This window comes from Aulostomus chinensis, chromosome 18 (genome assembly GCF_037954235.1).
Source record: "Aulostomus chinensis isolate RoL2024-O1b breed Wild chromosome 18, RoL_Achi_v1.0, whole genome shotgun sequence".
Taxonomy (NCBI): Eukaryota; Metazoa; Chordata; class Actinopteri; order Syngnathiformes; family Aulostomidae; genus Aulostomus; species Aulostomus chinensis.
Window position 1 is genome coordinate 132,501 of NC_141337.1, and position 15,000 is coordinate 147,500.

The following is a 15,000-nucleotide window of genomic DNA, read 5'->3' on the forward strand; positions in this document are numbered from 1 at the left end:
GCTTGTAGCTGAATTCACTTTTCCACAGGTTTGGTTGGACGTTCACCTCCTCACCTCGGGGTTACACTTGTGTCGAGTTGATTCCTCGTTTCCTTCCGCACGGCAGCATCTTTGTGTCCCGAGAGTTTTCACAGCAGCGATGAACCGCGAGCTCGAGCTCTAGAGAGGTCAGCGGGAGCTCAGATTTCAGCAGGATTTTCAAAATAAAACGAAACCTGCCGCAGTCGTATGCTTCGCGGACTTCACTGCATAAGTTTACGTCCACATGGCGGTGGAATTTTGCTGCTGGTTGTGTTCACATCCGCCAAGAACCGCAAGCCTGAAGCTGCGCTGCGCCAACGTCGCGGCAGTGGCGTAGCTTGTAACCTCCGCACACTGCAACAACGCGATTCAGTCTGAGCAGAAAAAGTCTCACGAAGTCGGAGTGACGACACAACCCGGAACTCTGGACGAAGAAGAGACTTCAGCTCAAGAATGTGCGACTACACCGTTTATCCGTTGATCAAGGTGTCGGCGCAGACTGGAGAGGTTCGGCCTGGACCAGGTCCAGGGGGCGTCTGGTCCCGGAGCCCACTGGTGGAAGGTGGAGATGAGTGGGGTGGGGTGGGGGTGGGAGGAGGATGGAGGGAGGATGGAGGAGACTGGAGGAGGGTGGAGGTAGGATGGAGGAGGGTGGAGGGAGGATGAAGGAGACTGAAGGGAGGGTGGAGGGAGGATGGAGGAGGTTGGAGGGAGGGTGGAGGAGACTGGAGGAGGATGGAGAGAGGATCGAGGAGGGCGGAGGGAGGATGAAGGAGACTGGAGGAGGGTGGAGGGAGGATGAAGGAGACTGGAGGAGGGTGGAGGAGACTGGAGGAGGGTGGAGGGAGGATGAAGGAGACTGGAGGAGGGTGGAGAGAGGATCGAGGAGGGCGGAGGGAGGATGAAGGAGACTGGAGGAGGGTGGAGGGAGGATGAAGGAGACTGGAGGAGGGTGGAGGGAGGATGGAGACTGGAGGAGGATGGAAGAGAGTGGAGGAGGGTGGAGGAGACTGGAGGAGGGTGGAGGGACGATGAAGGAGACTGGAGGAGGGTGGAGAGAGGATCGAGGAGGGCGGAGGGAGGATGAAGGAGACTGGAGGAGGGTGGAGGGAGGATGGAGACTGGAGGAGGATGGAAGAGAGTGGAGGAGGGTGGAGGGAGACGCTGCAGTGTCTACAAATGCCACAGTTCCCCTGGTCGGTTCGGTTCTGTTCACAGGACCAGCAGGTGCTCTGCTCTCTCTCTCTCGCTCTATCTCAGTTCCCCTGACGGCCACCTGATGGAGCTCTCAGACAAGCCTGTGCCCTGCTTCACGGCCTGGTTCTTCTCGGGAGGATTTGATGAAGTCCAGTTTGATCAGTAATCGACACCTCTGTGGTACCTCACAGGTCCTGTGACCTCAAAAAGGAGAGAAGCCTGCTGTTTAGCAGCACTTAACCCTAAAACCAAGTCTTGACCTTCAAACGGCCCATTGAAGATGTGAGGACCTGTTGAAATGTCCTCAGTTTTCAAAAAGTGTGTGTGTGTGTGTGTGAGAGAGAGAAAGAGAGAGAGAGAGAGAGAGAGAGAAAGAGAGAGAGAGAGAGTTCCTCCCGTCTCTTCTGGGGCGACCAGGCGCGTGACGTTGCAGTGACGTCACTTGGAGCGGCTGCGGGTTCTCTCCTCTCAGTCCGGTTAACGGCTCTCTCGGCTAAATCTGGACCCAGAGCTGCCGTAGCGGACATGGACGGACGGACTCGCAGTTCGGACTTTCTCCTCAGGAAACCTGATCAGGACGTTTGACTCGCGCCGGTGGGACCGGAACCGTTGGTGAGCGATGCCGGGACTGAGTTCTCGGTGAAGAGTCTCCGGAGCGCGAGCGGGACGATGGTGTGACTGACGCTGAGGAGTGAAGACGAAGATGATGCCGGAGGAGAAGAGCAGCCACGTCAGTAAGCAGCTGAACTTCCCGGTGGGATTGCTGATCCGCTCCCCCAAGAGGAGGCTGGCCAAGCTGGGGAGGAAGCCCAGCAGCGGCTCCGAGTGAGTCCCGCAGAGCCCGGTACCAGGGTCCCAGCACACATGGAGGACCCAGCAGGGTCAGGGTCCAGGTCTCCTCCAGGACTCGCGTCCCTGCTTTTATTTCATTCTTGTAACGCTAAAAAAAAAAAAAAAAGCTGATTCATGGTTTAGTGAGTTTGTGTTTGCTTCTGTGCAACAGTCAACAACGCCGTGTTTGCGGTCACAGTTGTGGAACCAGACGCGGCGACAGCCATTAATACTGGTGCCGGCACCGGTACCAACACCTTGACTTCCTGATGCCCCGATGGACCGATGTCGATACCCGACAATGTGTTGTTTGTGTAGTTGATCTTCCTGAAAGAATTCAGGACCGTTTAAGTGATTCCACAGCACGTTTGAAGAACCCGGCATCCATTTGTTCCTTGTGACGTCAACAGATAGAACTCAGTTAATACTGTGCGTGTAGCCCTAAACACCAATGTAGCAGTGGGAAAAACCACCCTAAACACAGGAAAATAACACTATTTAGTGCTTGAATAGAAGTTCAATGGTGTATTAAATAAATAAGAGGGAAACGTTTTTGTACACGCGAGATATCATCATTCCAAAAGAGCATTTTTGGTGCTGTGTCGGCCTCACTGTCCTCTTTGTTCTCTCAGGTCCAACAACTCGGACAGCACCGTCCGCTCCACAGAGAACGTGGGGGTCCGGCAGCCTGCCAAGAGCAAAATCCGCAGGCACAACAACAGGATTTCTACTGTTTTCAACTACAGCCCCAACCTACGGGACAGCAGCGGACGCCACGGCTATGTGGCGAGCAGCAGCGGCCCGGCCAGAGACCTCAGGGCAGAAGATGACCCGGCCGAGCTGTCCTGCCAGATGTCCGTCCCTGGCATCCTGAAGGTCTTTGGCAGTGACATCTGCAAGGGGACCAACTACAAGAGCGTCCTGGCCACCACGCAGTCCAGTGCAAAGGAGTTGGTGAAGGAGGCCCTTGATCGGTGAGGAGGGTCCCTTATATTCCAGATTAAATGCAGAATAACAGTCATGGGGAAGAGAGAGATGAGCCCAAAGGCGAAGCTCCTGATCTGCCAGCCAGTCTCCATTCCTACTCTTACCTGCAGCCATGATCGGAAGACCCTGATCATCAACACAAGCAGCTGAAATGTGTTTCCTCCGAAGGGGGGCTGGCGTGTCTCAGGTGTAGGATGAGACTCTTTAGAAAAGAACCAGTCGAGGTGCTTTAGGCATGTAGTCAGGACGCCACCTGGGCCCTCTTGAGGGAGGTGTTCAGGTGGATATCAAATGAGTTTGTTGATGGTCTTTCATCAAAACAGCATTGCCATCAGCATCCTTCCATCTTCAAAGGGGGCAAGGGGTGATGGCGTAGCATCCAAGTAGGTTGAGTTTGTCTGTCACTTGGGGAGTGTGTCTGCAGTCCAACGTGCCATTGTGTCTCCTCCTTTCTGGCTCTCTACATCCAGTCTGACAGCAAGATGTCCGGCTGAGTGGTCGTCTACACAGCTTTGATACTGATGCTGCAGGGTTTGCTTGAGCGAGAGTGCAGTGTGAGCTTGCAGACATGTTTGGAGTAGAGCTGGGGTCCTGTTAGCTGTGAACCCTCAGCCATATCGCCATTCAGGAGGTCATTCTCCTGACGTGACTGAACCAAGGAAGGCGACTCTCACTGAGGATGGCAAACGTACTGCTCATGCTGGCAAAACCCAGTGTTTAGCACTTTGTCTACCGCTGGATTGCAGAAGGCAATGCAGATATTTTAATATACAGCATATCCTCTTTTTCTTTAAATCAGAGTCCATTTACAGTACAAATAACAGAGAATGCGATAATTCAGGGTATGTTTCAGGTCATGGCAGCCCGGTGATTGCCAAGTTACTACCATTGCAGCCTGAACCAACTGTACAGGCACGCTCCCCTCCTGCTCCAGCCTCTTGTCCAAAACTGGGCCAAAATGCCAAACTGGAGGCTTCAAGCCACAAACCACTGTCATGCTGGCTATGTCCAGTCTGTGAGTGGGCAGGGCTGAGATCTGGTCCCAGGTCTGATTCTGTTTCTGGTCCAGGGTTTAACAACAATGACAAAGCTGTAAACTATGACGTGACTCCTTGTTAAAATGGAGAGCCACCATCTCAGACCTTGAAGACCCTGACTTTCAGCCATGCTAGCAGATCTGTGAGGTTTAATTCAAATCCAAAAATCCAGTTCAGGTTTAGGTTGTTTGAAAAGGGACAGTGCGAATTTTAAAAAATCACATGGAAATATATATGAGTTTAAAAAGCCAGAATTAGCCTAAAGGCTGTTTATCACCTGCTATCCTCTGGCCAAGATGTTAAACAGGATTTAGCGTCTTACTAATAATCACTGAACACAAAGTACAGCTGATTCAGGTTTATTCATAAATATCAACAGGCGATGAAGTGGGGGGTTTTGCGGCAAAGTTGTCCCCATGAATGCGCTGGATGTTGACACTCTCCCTGAATGCGCTGAATGTTGAGACTCTCCATGAATGCGCTGGATGTTGAGAGTCCCCATGAATGCGCTGGATGTTGAGACTCTCCATGAATGCGCTGGATGTTGAGACTCTCCATGAATGCGCTGAATGTTGAGACTCCCCATGAATGCGCTGGATGTTGAGACTCCCCATGAATGCGCTGGATGTTGAGACTCTCCCTGAATGCGCTGGATGTTGAGACTCTCCCTGAATGCGCTGGATGTTGAGACTCTCCCTGAATGCGCTGGATGTTGAGACTCCCCATGAATGCGCTGAATGTTGAGACTCTCCATGAATGCGCTGGATGTTGAGAGTCCCCATGAATGCGCTGAATGTTGAGACTCCCCATGAATGCGCTGGATGTTGAGACTCTCCATGAATGCGCTGGATGTTGAGACTCTCCATGAATGCGCTGGATGTTGAGACTCTCCATGAATGCGCTGGATGTTGAGACTCCCCATGAATGCGCTGGATGTTGAGACTCTCCATGAATGCGCTGGATGTTGAGACTCTCCATGAATGCGCTGGATGTTGAGACTCCCCATGAATGCGCTGAATGTTGAGACTCTCCATGAATGTCTGAATAAGATTTCATGGTGATTATCAAATATTATCGAGATACTTCACCTGAGACGGGAGTCACCGCCAACCCCCAACTCTCTGGTCTGAATTCCTCCGTTTGTTGTTCAGGTACTGCCTGGAAAAAGAGGACGCCAGTGACTATGTGCTGTGTGATGTGATTGGCCAGACGAGTGCGGATAACCAGTGGAAGAGGGAGTGCTTCCGTGTGGTGGGCAGCAATGAGAAACCTCTCATGCTGCAGTCGCTGTGGAAACCCAAAGAAGGCTTCTCCAGACGCTTTGAGATCCAGCTGCGAGCGAGCGTTGAAGAACAGAGTTTGAAGGACAGAGACACAGTCACTGCAGGTACACTAACACCTTCAGAGGGGCGGAGCCTAGTCCAGAGCACACGTCCAATTCTTCTCAGGGATGTAGATGACAGACTTAGTAGCCCTCACATCCTCAAGCAGGAGTAATCAATGGGAGGCTCTTATCCAGGGCCTGCGTTGCAATGACAGCCTTCATTGTCCAGCTTATCACCCGTGGGTGAGTCTGGCAAGGTTGGGAGGTCAAGAGGACATAAAAGCTGCAGCGGGGGCAGAGGGGGTCCTTCCTATCTGTGTTTTATTGCCTGTCCCATCAGAACCCTGCAAAGCATCAAGGCACCGCTGGCGTCGCTGCCTGGTGGTTGTTGTTTCCGCTGTTATTTATCACCCTAATGCCTCTGGCCTTTAATTACCTTTGCTCTGTTGTTGTGTACGTCAGGGACCCATCAGGGACTCAGGAAGGTTTGGTCCCATATACTGGTGCCCGCACCATTACCTGGGATGTGGTATTGGCACCCTGTTGTACTTTTTGGTACTTAATCCTTTTAACATTCAAGTCCATAGTAAGTTCCAGATATAGATTATGATTGTAATAAAGAAATGAAATGTAAAAATATGGAAAAGTATTATTACAAATCACAGTTCTTACCTTTTTTATGAAGTAAAACTATTAATTCTAATTATTCAGTATTTTTCATAATTTGATCAAGCAGCAGAGTTACAGTTTGATCCGGATGTTTATGGTGACTGAAGTCAGTAAGAGTCACCATAAAAAAAAAGCCACTGAGTGATGCCTTTGAGGGAAGCATTTTGGGCACCCCTGGTCTAAACAGACAGACCGTTCATCCTAAACTAAGCTAAGCTGTAACACTGTAGGGAACATAGAAGCACAAGAGTGGTTTTCATCTCTGGTAGAAACTAAATTTTCAAGTCTTTACTCCCACCAAAAAATCATCAACCTGCAATGACGAATGTTGATCCTCCCTCCTCTCAGGAAAATGTCTGGCCGTCATCTCTCACACTGGCACTGAACAACAATGGAAACACCCATTTCCACAGCTGATAAGTGTGTGTGTGTGTGTGTGTGTGTGTGTGTGTGTGTGTGTGTGTGTGTGTGTGTGTGTGTGTGCGTGTGCGTGTGTGTGTGTTGGTGGTGGTGGTGGGGAGTGTGGGTAGGGTCTGTGGACATTCCACGGTGCTTAATGGATTCCAGTGAGCTGATGGTGTTTGTGCTCCATCACGTAGCTGCTGGCATCAGATTAGCAACATCTTATTTCCCCAGCACATTTCCTCTGTTTCCTTTGAAGTGATGCCAGTTCACTTAACCATTATGATGGAAGTAGCTTTGATTTGGACCTTGTAATTTTGTGGTTCTAAATATATAGTATCTCCAGTATTTTATGTTGTTATGTTAATGTCCTCTAATGTTGTCTAAGTGTGAGTAGTCCTTCTTGCAGGGAGAATTGTGGGATTTCACTCTCCTGCTGAGATCTCCGCGGTAACTACCTGGATGTCTTGTGTTTGAGCCAGGCATCAATGCTCAGGCTCGAAAGCTGCAGAAGAGCCGCTCCAGGGTCACCTCGCTCTTTGTGGATGGCAGCGGCGATGATGTGGAGGGACTTGGGATCTGGAGAAGCTTGAGTGAGATGGATCTGACCACCATGGCGAAGGAAGCCAGCAGGGCTCAGCAGAGCACGCTCAGGGAGGATCCCGAGGCTGAAGCTGATAAGGAGGTTCTGCGGCTGGGCATGGAGAAGGAGGAGACAGAAAGCAGTGACGACAACACGACCCAGTACTCCATTCACCCACCCTTTGACTTCCCCTACTTCCTCTTGCTGCAGGGCTACAGCCACAGACAGGTGAGAGAACCAAAAAGGAAACCATTATTATTTAGCCGCTTCTGTGACATTTGGACCTGTCATGTAGCATTGTAGCTGAGGTACACCAAGGGAATCTGAGGAGCCGTCGTGCTCCATGTCCTACTGATATTTTTCTCAACACCAAGATTCAAGTTCTTGTGATCGTAGTTGTGTACATGTTAAGACGTTGCAGTTTTTGGGTGCCGTCTGTTAAATAGTTCAGGAAAAGAGGTCCTGGAAGTCAGTGTGTCACAATCAAATGATTTAGCAACTTTTAACTTCATCTAGAAATGCTGCCTAATATTGTTTTATAAAACCTCCACCGATTGTTCATCTGGGACACAGCCTGGATCTACCTCAGGGCTTCTACCTCAGGGCTTCTACGTCAGGGCTTCTACCTCAGGGCTTCTACGTCAGGGCTTCTACCTCAGGGCTTCTACCTCGGCGCTTCTACGTCAGGGCTTTTACCTCAGGGCTTCTACGTCAGGGCTTCTACCTCAGGGCTTCTACCTCGGCGCTTCTACGTCAGGGCTTTTACCTCAGGGCTTCTACGTCAGGGCTTTTACCTCAGGGTTTCTACGTCAGGGCTTCTGCGTCAGGGCTTTTACCTCAGGGCTTCTACGTCAGGGCTTTTACCTCAGGGCTTCTACGTCAGGGCTTTTACCTCAGGGCTTCTACGTCAGGGCTTCTACGTCAAGGCTTTTACCTCAGGGCTTCTACGTCAGGGCTTCTACGTCAGGGTTTTTACCTCAGGGCTTCTACGTCAGGGCTTTTACCTCAGGGCTTTTACCTCAGGGCTTCTACGTCAGGGCTTTTACCTCAGGGCTTCTACGTCAGGGCTTTTACCTCAGGGCTTCTACGTCAGGGCTTTTACCTCAGGGCTTCTACGTCAGGGCTTCTACGTCAGGGCTTCTACATCAGGGCTTCTACCTCAGGGCTTCTACGTCAGGGCTTCTACCTCAGGGCTTCTACCTCAGGGCTTCTTCCTCAGCGCTTCTACCTCGGTGCTGCTGCGTCTTCACCACTGCCAGCCATATCTTTCTGCACAGAGATTTTACTTTTAATAATTCTCATTAAAATGATGATTTTCATGTCATATGATACATTTAACTTATATTTAGTTGTGACATGAATTATGTGTTGCTGAAAGTGTAAAACTGAGCAAGCGAGAAAAACGTCCTTCTAAATTCAAATAGATCATAAAGGTTCTGCTCTGTTCTGTCCTGCTGTGGCTCTGTTGGCTACAGATTTGACGGAGTAATTTCATCCAAAATGAGACCCAGAACCAGTTTAGATATATACTTTAAATTAATGCATTTTTAAAGCAAATATGCTTGTGAGAGCTTTTATTTTGAAAGACAACAGAAATGTTGAGCCTACAGTTAATGTTGCTGATATGATGCAGGTATGACTGTGTCACAGGTGTCAGTCTTTATCTATTTTGGATTGGAATGTCAGGCGTCCAGGTGTTACAGCAGCGTGTTGTGTTCCCTAGTAACGGGGGGGGGGGGGGGGGGGGGGCTCTGGTTCAGTTCCTGGTGTTACCTCCAGCTTGGTTGGGCCTCTGCACCAACACAGTTGTCCTTGTCTTCGGGTGGGTGGGGCAGTATGATCCACCCATGTTCTGCGTTTACCTGGTGAGTCTCCTCGCCGTCAGGTGAACAGGGAAGTGTGTGCTTGTCCACAGAGAGGGCGAAGCAATAACATAAAAGGGCATAAAAATATTAAAACTAAAATATCATTACCACAAGGTTTCCATCTAATTGTATCGAAAATGTCAGCATGCTCTAAACAATTAGCAAATTAAAAAAAGAATAATGCTAAATTGATGCACATTTTCATCCTAGTGTTACATAAACCTTTAAGTGTACTTTTCGTGGTGGTAAACTGTGTTGTTTTCTGTTTCAGTACTACAAAAAGCTAGTAGATCAATCATTTTTATACTGCACTAGTGTAGTATTACAAGTTTTCTTTAAGTGAGCTTAACATCATGCTTATACTTGACTGAAGAATGGCAGGAGAACCCAGATCCAGATTGGTGAGGAACCCCAGTGATTTACACTGGAACTACAAACATGGCGACAACAGAGCAAAACAACAGAGGAAGTGACCAAAAAAACAACAACAAACGGAACTGGAATACTGACTGCTGATTGGATGAGAGACACTGGACTATTGGTGAGACAGGAAGTACAGCAAACAGACACAAGAGGGAAGTGCTTTTCAAAGTAAAGCAGAAGCTGACTAAAAATACTGACACTAAGGGAAAACAGGAAGTAAAATGAAATACCAGAAGTCAGACCAAGTAAACTTGACAATTTTGTGTACAAGTACTTGGCAATACAGGCAAGAATATTTGATTTGTTTTTCTTAAGTATATCTCAATCAAAACTGAGTATACGTTTTGGCCATATATATTTTTGTATGCACTAGGCAGTGTAAGCCAAGTAGGTGTAATGTAGTAGTGTAAGGAAAGAGATGCTGTGGAAGCGAATTGTAGGGATGGTTTGTTAGAAGCACTCAGGACCAGCTGCCTTCCATCAGGTCCTGAGGAAGGACAGAGTCCATCAGGACCAGGAGATAACCTGATTACAGGCCCACTGCAGAGGGGGATCAACTTAAGAGCATATAAACAAACCCAGTGGGGGAGGAGCTGCTGTAATCTACATGCCAGCACACCTGAGGCTGCCATTTCAGAAGTATCTCCTCCTCCACGTGTGTTGTTTACCCAGCTTGTGTTTCACACGCACTCCCAGGAACAGGAAGTGTTTATCGCTGGCAGTGGAGACCGCTGAGTGTGCAGGATCCTGCTGCTCTGCGATGGGCTAATCTTACTCTGCAGTGATTGGTCAACTCTGAGCCAAAGGAAGGAGGTGGGGCTGTGCTTTATCAGCCATGACTCTCAAATCTGTTTTTGAGTACAGGTCACCTTTAAATCTAACCTGTCATTTTCACTCTTTCTTAGTCCAAAAAGGACTGGTTGGTTGTCTCTCTAGTGGCGCAGACGTTACGCTTTCTTCAGCTAATAGTCTTAGCGTGGTGACACTGAGGTCACGGACATCACCCACGTCTCACCCTTACCCCTCCCTACCGGTCTCACCTGCTGTGGTTGGGCAGGTCAGCTGATCCTAATGCCGTTCACTCACAGGGCTGCTTGATTTCCAAACTGTTGCATAAGAAAAGTAGTCCCACCTGACACAGGGACTACTTTTGTCAGATTAGGATTAGGAGGTGAGACACAACAGCTCGGTACCGTGGAACTTCCTCAGTGGAATGCTTATATTTAGATAACTGATCTTGATTAAAAATATTTTCTGAAAATGTATCTTTGCAAATGGCAAATGATTTAATTAGATCAATGTTACAGTAATTTATCTACATTTCCAAAAAGAAATCTGAATATACAACTAGGTTCAAAGTTGGTACTACAGATGCTGGACCAGAGCGACTCCAGCTGTTGGCACCTGTATTCTACATTTGTCACCGTCCGTGGCTGCAGATACGGGTTACTAGTACATCTCAACACTGACTGGTGAAACTGTTTGTCACCCTAACAGAAACAATCTTGTTGCAGGATTTTGTCATATACCTAATGTGCGGGACTGCCACCATCTTTGGCTGCTGCAGGGAACACTACAACGGCGAAGACGAGGAGAGTTTAAAGGTTGACATCCTTCTCTTCGCTCCTGATGTGCTGCCTCAACACTGCTGCGTCAGGCGCTTGGAGTCAAACAACTCCACTTCCTCAGGGGAACCCAAAAAGATTCTAACAATGCTGAAGCCCCTCTACAATGCCCCTGTGACTAGGAATGGTTCTCTGCTGAAGGAGGAGGTGGAACTAAATCCAGGGGACTTGGTGGGTTTGGGGAAACACTACTTGTTTATGTTCAAGGATCCTACCAACACCCCGGGGTCCCCTCAGTCCACTCCCTGGATGACCAGACTCTGCCCCAACACAAAGAAGTCATCCTCCTGTTTATCTTGTGGCTCTTTTAACAAGAGGCCCCAGAGGAAGCCGCTACCGCCTCGCTGGAGGGACCTGGAGGGCACTGAGGCAGTACTGAGCTATGAGCTGGAGCAGGAGGAAATGGTGCTGCAGGAGATTTTGGACATGTTGGACCCGAGTGGCAATGAACCAAAGCTGACACCTGCTTTCCTGCTCAGCGTCTGCATCCAGCACTCAGCCTCCACCTTTGAGCTGACGCACCTCCGTCAGCTGCTGCTGCGGATAGCCAGCCAGATCCAGGTCCTCATGTGGGTAAGGAAGCAACTCTGGACCAGTGTGTAGCAAACCTGAGTCAGTGCATTCAACCCTTGACTGTCATCAGATGTGCCATCAGGTTGATGTTTGCTAGAAACGCATCTTTTGTTCATGTGTTCTGCCTCTCAGGAGAAGACGAAGGAGCTTGCTGCTCTCCAGCCAGAAACGTGAGTAGACAAAAGCACAAGTGTTGCCCTAGAAATACACAACAAAAACAGAGCAGTCGCTGCTGCATGTCTCTGGAATCAAAGAGGAGCTCAAGTTTGGTTTGTGTTTTCAGCAGATCAAGAGGAAGTATTTCCCAAGGCACGTAAAAAACCCATGAAAAAAGGATTGCTGTGCAATACTTAACACTGTACTGCACAATATTCAACACTTGTGCTGCTGGTATTGATTGTAGTTTATTATGGTTTCTGCTATTTTTACTCTTGTACTTTTTCTGCTGCTACTTCTCTGTTTCTGCTGCTGTAACAGGGACACTTTCCCCACTGAGGGGCAAATAAAGGGTGATCTTACCTCATCTTAAAACAGGAGAGCTTCCTCATGATGGTTGTGCTGGTGTGAGCAAAGTTCCTGTCCCCTGAATCTGACCTGAACAAACAAAAGAAAGTTGTTCTGTTAATTGAAAGATTTTGTTAATTGGAGCCTCCACTTTACTTGAGTGCCCCTGAACAACTGCGAGCAAAGCATGCGAAACTGAAAAATGTATAACTGCTTATTTCACCATGGTAGCTTCATCATTGTGACCTGTTGAACAGCGACGCCTATGTGATCATGTGATCATGAGTATTGGTGCAACAGAGTCTGCTGGTTTCTCCCCACGTGACATGAGGTGACAGTCGACCACCCAGAACACAACGCTGGCTCCAGAGCCTCGCCAGTTATATCAGAACTGCACATCTCTTCATGTTCCTCTTTTTTATTTAAAAGTAGGGTCGATGATATGAATCGACATTTGCATGTAAATACGCCAGATTGCACCCTGAGGCTCATTTCTGTCAGTAGTCTCTTTAGCTGGCAAGAAAAAAAATATAAAAACCCAGAAACAACATAAACCAAACGCACAATACTGCTAATCAACATAACAGTGCAACTCTAGCCTGTGATTGACATCCCAGATGGTTGTGTTTGTACATCAGGAGCTCTGGTGACGAGCAGCTGAGCATGGAGGAGCTGACCCCAGGTCTGCAACCGCTGATGATGTGGATGGCCAACTCCCTGGAACTGCTGCACTTCATCCAGCATGAAGTTCCTCAGCTGCTGGCTTGGAGGCAGGAGAACCTAGGTGGGCCCGAACACAAGCTGGAGAGGAACACCAGCTTACCACAGCTCTAATGACATTTGTTTGTTTGTCTGAGTAGGTGTGTTGGACTGGGAGGTGTCGTCTACTCGCACGGCCTGCGAGGAGGCCATGACGGTCCTGGAGGAGGTTGTCATGTTCACCTTCCAGCAGTCGGTCTACTATCTAACAAAGGTCAGCTTTGAATTATAAATCACCTGTATATACACACACACACACACACACACACACACACACACACACACACAGATTTCACTACTTCAACCTGTTCTGACCTGTAAAATGTGAGTGTGGTTGACATGTGAAACAGGAAGATGCCTGTGTAAACACAGTGTTCTGTTTTCATTGAGTTTATTCCAGACAGAAAAGACAATAACAGAGTGGAAACACTGACTTTATCTGGCTCTGTCACTCAGGAAGCGCCTGTCAGACAGCGAGCAGAGTGTCAGAATGTAAACAGACAATCTTGTGTCCGAGGTTGTGGTGACTCTTGGGAACCAGAATGGCTGATTGGCTGAGAACATTAACAGGTGCACTGCCGGAACATCACAGCAAGTAGGAGGTCATCAAAGAGTTCAGAGAGACTTTCCTCCAAAACAGTCTTCATCTGCATTAATATGACAAGGACTTTCATGAAATACCAGTGTAAAATGAGGAGACGTTGTAGTGGTAGAATCAGACACGTCGCCGGAACTACTTTCCTGACTGGCGCAGTGATTTGACGCAGCACCTCCAAAGCTCCACTGGAACTTGGGTGAACAGAACCAAATGTTTGTTGAGGACTAGAAGAGCGACTGCTGCTACTGATGATGAGGAGGAGGAGGATTCCTGCTGGACACACCAGCATCCTGGACCTGAGCTAGCTGATGCTAACACTTCCTACCCACTACCAGCCACTGGGCTAAGCTAACTAGCCTGGACCTGCGTTAGCTGATGCTAACACTTCCCACCCACTACCAGCCATTGGGCTAAGCTAAATAGCCTGGACCCGAGCTAGGTGATGCTATCACTTCCCACCCACTACCAGCCATTGGGCTAAGTTAACTAGCCTGGACCCAAGCTAGCGGATGCTAACACTTCCCACACACTACCAGCCATTGGGCTAAGTTAACTAGCCTGGACCCAAGCTAGTGGATGCTAACACTTCCCACACACTACCAGCCATTGGGCTAAGCTAATCAACTTCCTGGACCTGAGCAAGTTGAACCAGAATAGATGTAAAGGTTCGTCCTCCCTGTCGTTCTTCAGACTACTGCAGAAAGATCCACAATGGCGAAATGTAGGGATGCTACGAACATGGCTGCTGGTACTTCCGTGTAGAATTCTCAACAGGCCTGAAAATTACAACCCGACCCGGCCTGCATGTTTTAAAGCCCAAACCCCACCCAGCCCAATCACCATGTCAACATGGATTATCACCCCGAACCCAGCCCACAGTCAGACCCCCCCCCCGCTCCGCTTGCATGTTTTATCTCACACACAGCATCCATTCCATCAGAATCTAGAACCACTGCAAACCCTTTCCTCTAGTAGCGAGTCTAGCAACAGTCACTTCACCAATTTCACCAACTCCATCTTCGCCTCCAGGGCCAGGCTAAAGGGGCACACGCAGCAGTGTCAGGTCTGCCCCGCCCCTCTCCATGATGCAGGTTGCAGGCAGCAGCCAGCCAGAGACTTTCTTGACCATTGATATTTTTTTCCCCCAAATCGGCAGCCCGGCGTCTGACCCAACCCGACCCACTTGCATATTTTTTAGACCAGAACCCGGTTTGTCGGGCCGGCTGGACCCGTTGAGAGCTCTACTTCCATGTCTGCCAAAACACTGTACTGCTTCATCATAGTAACACTTCAGACTCACTCTGTAAAATCACTGAAATCAAATCAAAGACATCCATCAGCAGAAACCCTGATGCTTCCCTGCATCATTTCAGCTCCTCCTGGGAGCTTTGTTGGACTTGAACTCTTGGAACGAGCTGATGTACCTTGAAGGTCCAAGGTAATTAGTACATGTAATTATTACATGAGATGAGAAGACAGAGCTGACAGTTTTCCTCCAGAACAGGAGTGGTTGTGGAGGGGGGCGTCCCTGCTGTCCTCTACAAGGACATCAATATTCATCTTATCACTCTTCAATCCACTTAACCGGAGCTGAAATTCTCT

The 15,000-nt window shown here is 48.8% G+C and overlaps 2 protein-coding genes across 5 annotated transcripts in view; one reads left to right on the plus strand and one right to left on the minus strand.

The window, feature by feature from the left end:
- Window positions 1-389, minus strand: part of grap2a (GRB2 related adaptor protein 2a) — an 11,661-nt gene extending 11,272 nt beyond the window's left edge. Inside the window, exon 1 of one of the 2 annotated variants that reach the window (XM_086185449.1) lies at window positions 55-389. The gene's annotated coding sequence lies outside the window, so the exon portion shown is untranslated. The other variant, XM_086185450.1, reaches the window with a different exon arrangement.
- Window positions 1-15,000, plus strand: part of radil2a (Ras association and DIL domains 2a) — a 28,290-nt gene that overhangs the window by 144 nt on the left and 13,146 nt on the right. Inside the window, exons 1-8 of one of the 3 annotated variants that reach the window (XM_086185439.1) lie at window positions 1-28; window positions 2,682-3,023; window positions 5,225-5,460; window positions 6,951-7,279; window positions 10,854-11,537; window positions 11,670-11,707; window positions 12,680-12,825; window positions 12,902-13,014. The exon at window positions 1-28 is cut by the window's left edge and continues 144 nt beyond it. In XM_086185439.1, the coding sequence (XP_086041565.1) occupies window positions 2,902-3,023; window positions 5,225-5,460; window positions 6,951-7,279; window positions 10,854-11,537; window positions 11,670-11,707; window positions 12,680-12,825; window positions 12,902-13,014 (1,668 nt within the window). In that variant the 5' untranslated portion in view covers window positions 1-28; window positions 2,682-2,901. Of the gene's footprint in view, window positions 29-1,505; window positions 2,044-2,681; window positions 3,024-5,224; window positions 5,461-6,950; window positions 7,280-10,853; window positions 11,538-11,669; window positions 11,708-12,679; window positions 12,826-12,901; window positions 13,015-15,000 lie in introns of those variants that run through there. The other 2 variants (XM_086185438.1, XM_086185437.1) reach the window with 2 other exon arrangements.